At 34.7% G+C, this 4,167-nt stretch overlaps 1 protein-coding gene across 3 annotated transcripts; it reads right to left on the bottom strand.

Annotated features, from left to right (window-relative positions):
- Positions 1-483: 483 nt before the first annotated feature.
- LOC141720421 (protein OPI10 homolog) lies at positions 484-3,802 on the bottom strand. 3 transcript variants are annotated; one of them, XM_074522821.1, is made up of 3 exons: positions 3,535-3,802; positions 2,974-3,446; positions 484-842 (listed from the first exon to the last, which is right to left on the bottom strand). In XM_074522821.1, the coding sequence occupies exons 1-2, from the start codon at positions 3,635-3,637 to the stop codon at positions 2,983-2,985; spliced, it is 567 nt and encodes a 188-aa protein (XP_074378922.1). In that variant the 5' UTR covers positions 3,638-3,802; the 3' UTR covers positions 484-842; positions 2,974-2,982. The 3 variants fall into 3 exon arrangements, with proteins under 3 accessions (XP_074378922.1, XP_074378923.1, XP_074378921.1); XM_074522822.1 differs by lacking the exon at positions 484-842 and adding an exon at positions 1,048-1,454; XM_074522820.1 differs by lacking the exon at positions 484-842 and having other exon boundaries at positions 2,747-3,446; positions 3,535-3,798.
- Positions 3,803-4,167: the final 365 nt, after the last annotated feature.

Below are 4,167 nucleotides of genomic sequence, written 5' to 3'. Positions count from 1 at the left end.
ATAAACGTTCGCTCATACTCTCTCCGTCCCATTTTACATGTTGCTTTTGGAAAAAAACGTATATTAAGAAAATGATTAGTTAGATAACATTTTCAACAAAATACCTCATTAAATGCATTGAAAAAAGAGAATAGATACTCCCTTCGTCCCAATTTATCTGTCTTGTTTGATTTTTGATGGTCAAATTGACCCAACTTTGACCATAAATATAAGCTTATTATTTCAATATTCTGAAAAACTGAAAAATACATATTGAAGTAAATTGAACATACTTTCTAATGATATAATATTTATAAATATTTTCAATAATGTGCTATATGCAATTTTCAGTCAAAGTTGGGTTAATTTGACCGTAAAAAGTCAAACAGGACAGATAAATTGGGACGGAAGGAGTACTAATTTTAGAAAGTCAAATCTTGGAAATAACAAATCTAAGAATAAATTTAAAAAATTATACTTAAATTTACATTGAAAGAAGAGAGAGACAAGTAATTTGGGACAATTTCTTTTCCAAAAAGGATATATATATTGGGACAGAGGGAGTATCATATTTAGAGGTTCCCTAAACCTCTCAACAACGTCCAACACCCCTCCTCCATCAGCAACTCTAAAATCGTGTCTTGGAGTCGGAGACAAATTTCTAATGATTTCAAGATGGATGCATTAGATGACAAGCACATTACAAGAACATACAACACCGTAGAGCAGCTTACAAAAGGTTTCCTTGATAAGATCAGGGAATGGCATAAAACACGGAATGCTTATTTGCACAGATACTAAAGAGTTGGTTTAACCAATAAATATGTCATGAGAACGGAAACGTCCAGATACCTATAATTAAACTGCAAAACAAGATGGTTTAGACAGCACAAACCTTGCACAAACTAGCTCTGCAAAAACATGCCTACTAGTTTACGGTTTACAATGTTTAAGATGAAACATATCAGTGAGCAAACCAACTATAATAAATTATCACAATCAAGAGAGCCAACCAAAATTAAAGTAAAAGCATGGTAGTAATAAAAGTGACAACATGATTCCGTCAGGTCCCAGTCAAGAGTAATAGATAATTTCTCTTTGGGCGAGAATGACCACAAGTTTGATTACCCTGCAAAACTACCTACCACTAACCCACTACTAAGACTTACAACCCTACTACTTCCAACACAATCACTACTAATCACATAAATATATTAATAATAGTAATCAAGTAATTAAAGTAACTGATAAATCTAAAACTCTAATTGATGAAAATAACAGTTGCCCTAAGACATGTTCCAGGGGTCTAACGGATTCAGTATATAAAGCCTCAGGCAATCTGGACAGCAAAGTTGTATTCAGGTTTTCCAAAGACTTCTGGTCCCTCTAAACATCAATTTCAATGTTCTTATGCATGTTTGTCTTTGTCAATGCATTTAGTTGTGTTTCCTCAACTTTGTACTTTAGCAAGGAACCTACAAACCACCCAAGTACCATAGTTCACTGTTAAGACTTGAAAAAAAGAGGAACACGCAATGTTGGAGACCTTATACAATCAAAGTATTTACTTATCTTTGGTGCAAAAAAAAAAGTAACTACTTATCTTTAGTTTGAGCCTTGCAACTGTGGAAAAAAGTTTCTACTTATCTTTAGTTTGAGCCTTGCTATTTCATTGTGGTGACAAAGTTTTCTACCTTCTTAAAGATAAATATGGTAATAGGTTCAATTGACAATATATAACGCCAACTGATAAAATAATACCAATAATTATATTACACAGTTGGGAGGCTGACAGACCACAGGTCCTACAGATATCTGCACTCTCTCGAAAATCACTAAAGTAGAACGTGGCACTTGAAAAAACTCAATAATCCATTATATGAAAGCCCCGCCAGTAATTGTTCAAAGAACTCCTTACATTTAAAATGTTTTTCGAAGATGAACTCAGGTTGAACCATATATACAAACTTAGTTGAGCATATGGAATTGTAACTTAATAATCAGTAATTCTAAAAATTAGCTGAAACATAACCAAATTCCATGAATCAGCTACTTCCCTGCCATTCCCCTTGCACCAAATATAGACATCTCTCTCATATCTAAATCTTTGCATTGATTTCACTTATCTTCCCGCAAGACAAATTTATGCAAGAAAAAAGAAATTCTTCTTGATAATAGTTTCGGTATGTAAATTAACAAATCCGGAATAAGATCCGAATCTGAAAGAAACAAGGTTTTTTTGTATGGAAAGAAGCAGCCTGTCACAAGCAAAATTTAAGCAACTTCCTTAAATATTAAAGCTACTTTTCATATAACATGAATGGCTTAAATATCAGAACCTTTGTATAAAGACTCATGAATGGAGTAACAAGTAATTTGCCTATTAAGAAAAACATGCATAGAATATATTGCAAGTCTGTGTAGAAGTATTTCAACAGAATGATGTACATAATGTAGAAGGTCCTTCAGAACCGGATGCATATAAATCTCGATAGGAAGGAACATTCAGTTTAATCTACAATCCATTCAATGAATGTACTTTAATCTACAATCCCTTCTGTCTCATGACTTCCCAAAGAGTAGACTTTTTACTTATTTAATAATTTTAGAGTAAAACTTTTTTTTTCCAGTCATATTATACAATGGTTTATGATGCCTTGGACGAGGGTCTGGAACAGTATACGAGGTGACAAGCAGTAGCTCAAAAGTGTTAGCTTCAATCCTAGACAAGTAGCTTTTGTTCATAAACTTAAATCAAGAGCTCAAATTGCAGCACAACCACAACATAAATCACAACATAAATAACAGAATTTCCCCTTCAATTGGAAAAGACAACCAAAACATAGATAACAAAATTTCCCATTTAACCAAAAAGACAAAAAGAAAAAGAAATCACTATCCCGGATACATCACAATAAAACAACTTAACTTTAACCAAGGTGCCACGTACAACTAATGAACAACAGAATTAACTTGCCAAATTAAAAAAATTACCTCCAGAACCTACAAAGCAAACCCCTTCAAGTATTCAGGATCACGCTTAGCTCGTTCCTGAAACTTCTTAAACCACCGATCAAGTATATCCATCGGCACAATCAACTTACTCCCATCCACCCCACAAAAAGACTGCATAAAATTGAACAAATTCTCGCCAACTTTCATCGCCAATCGCTCAATTTTCTTGTCAGCCGCCACATCAAGCGAAGGCAATGTGGGTAAATCCACAACAGAAACCCCAATTTTAGCGGAAACAGGAGGAGAATCAGCAGCCATGAGCTGCAATTGTCCACCAGGCTCCGGCCAAGTCAACGAAAGAACAGCGGAGGGACGCGTAATCGTAACAGCGCCACAAAACACGAAAGGTGAGCCCGGAGACTGTATGTATACAGCCAGGGCTTTATCAGGTGGAAGAGTAAAGTTATTCAACAAAAAGATACAAACTTCTCTTATAGAATCATAAGCCTCTCCTGTAAATTTAAACACAATAAATAAATAAATAATATTAAGATTTAGACATAAATATTGTAGGGGGGGGGGGGGGGTTGTCATAAGTACCTACGAAGTGGTTCATGTCGAGGACCCAATGGAAAGTATCGATTTGGGTGAAAGTGGAGATGTCCATGGGAAAGCTGCGATTGGGAAAAACGACACCGAACATTGTCGTTTTGGGTTTAAGTTTGAAAGCAATCTTTTGGGAGCAAGCAGGGGCTTCTCACGAACAAGATGGAGTAGAGGAGAGAGAGTGAATTTTGGGGGTTCCAATGAAAATTTAACAAGTAGTAATGGTTTTCCGGTAATAAGGGGTAGAAGATTCTAGTAAATTCCTGCCAAATCCCGAAGGCCAAAATCAAAATTATTAGGGGTTTTAATTTCAACCAAAGAGATTTTTTTATTTTTTACTCAAATGAATATTTTGCCCTTATACGTGTTACTATATTTATCAGGGAAAAAAATGTTTTTCTAGGCAAACCTAGGCTTTACAATTAATTTACCCTAGTTCTAACCACTATGGTACTTAAATCAATATGTGTTGTTAATCATATATATATATGTTAAGTATTCCTGTATGTCTCCAAATGAATAATAAATATTTGGTATTTCAAGTATTGAAGAGCAAGAATTCTCCAAATCGACCGAAGTCGCCCGATCCAAACTGTCCAAGCTGATATTTTCGATTTATAACGGTTT

This window comes from Apium graveolens, chromosome 4 (genome assembly GCF_009905375.1).
Source record: "Apium graveolens cultivar Ventura chromosome 4, ASM990537v1, whole genome shotgun sequence".
NCBI classification, from domain to species: Eukaryota; Viridiplantae; Streptophyta; class Magnoliopsida; order Apiales; family Apiaceae; genus Apium; species Apium graveolens.
The sequence above is the reverse complement of the archived record's forward strand: the minus strand, read 5'-3'. Positions and strand labels throughout refer to the sequence as shown.

Bases quoted from the DNA above. Each gene is read 5' to 3' on its own strand.
- LOC141720421 (XM_074522821.1), bottom strand. From the start codon at position 3,637: ATGTTCGGTGTCGTTTTTCCCAATCGCAGCTTTCCCATGGACATCTCC. The intron at 3,447-3,534 runs GTACTTATGACA...TTAAATTTACAG, and splicing joins CGACATGAACCACTTCGTAG to GAGAGGCTTATGATTCTATA.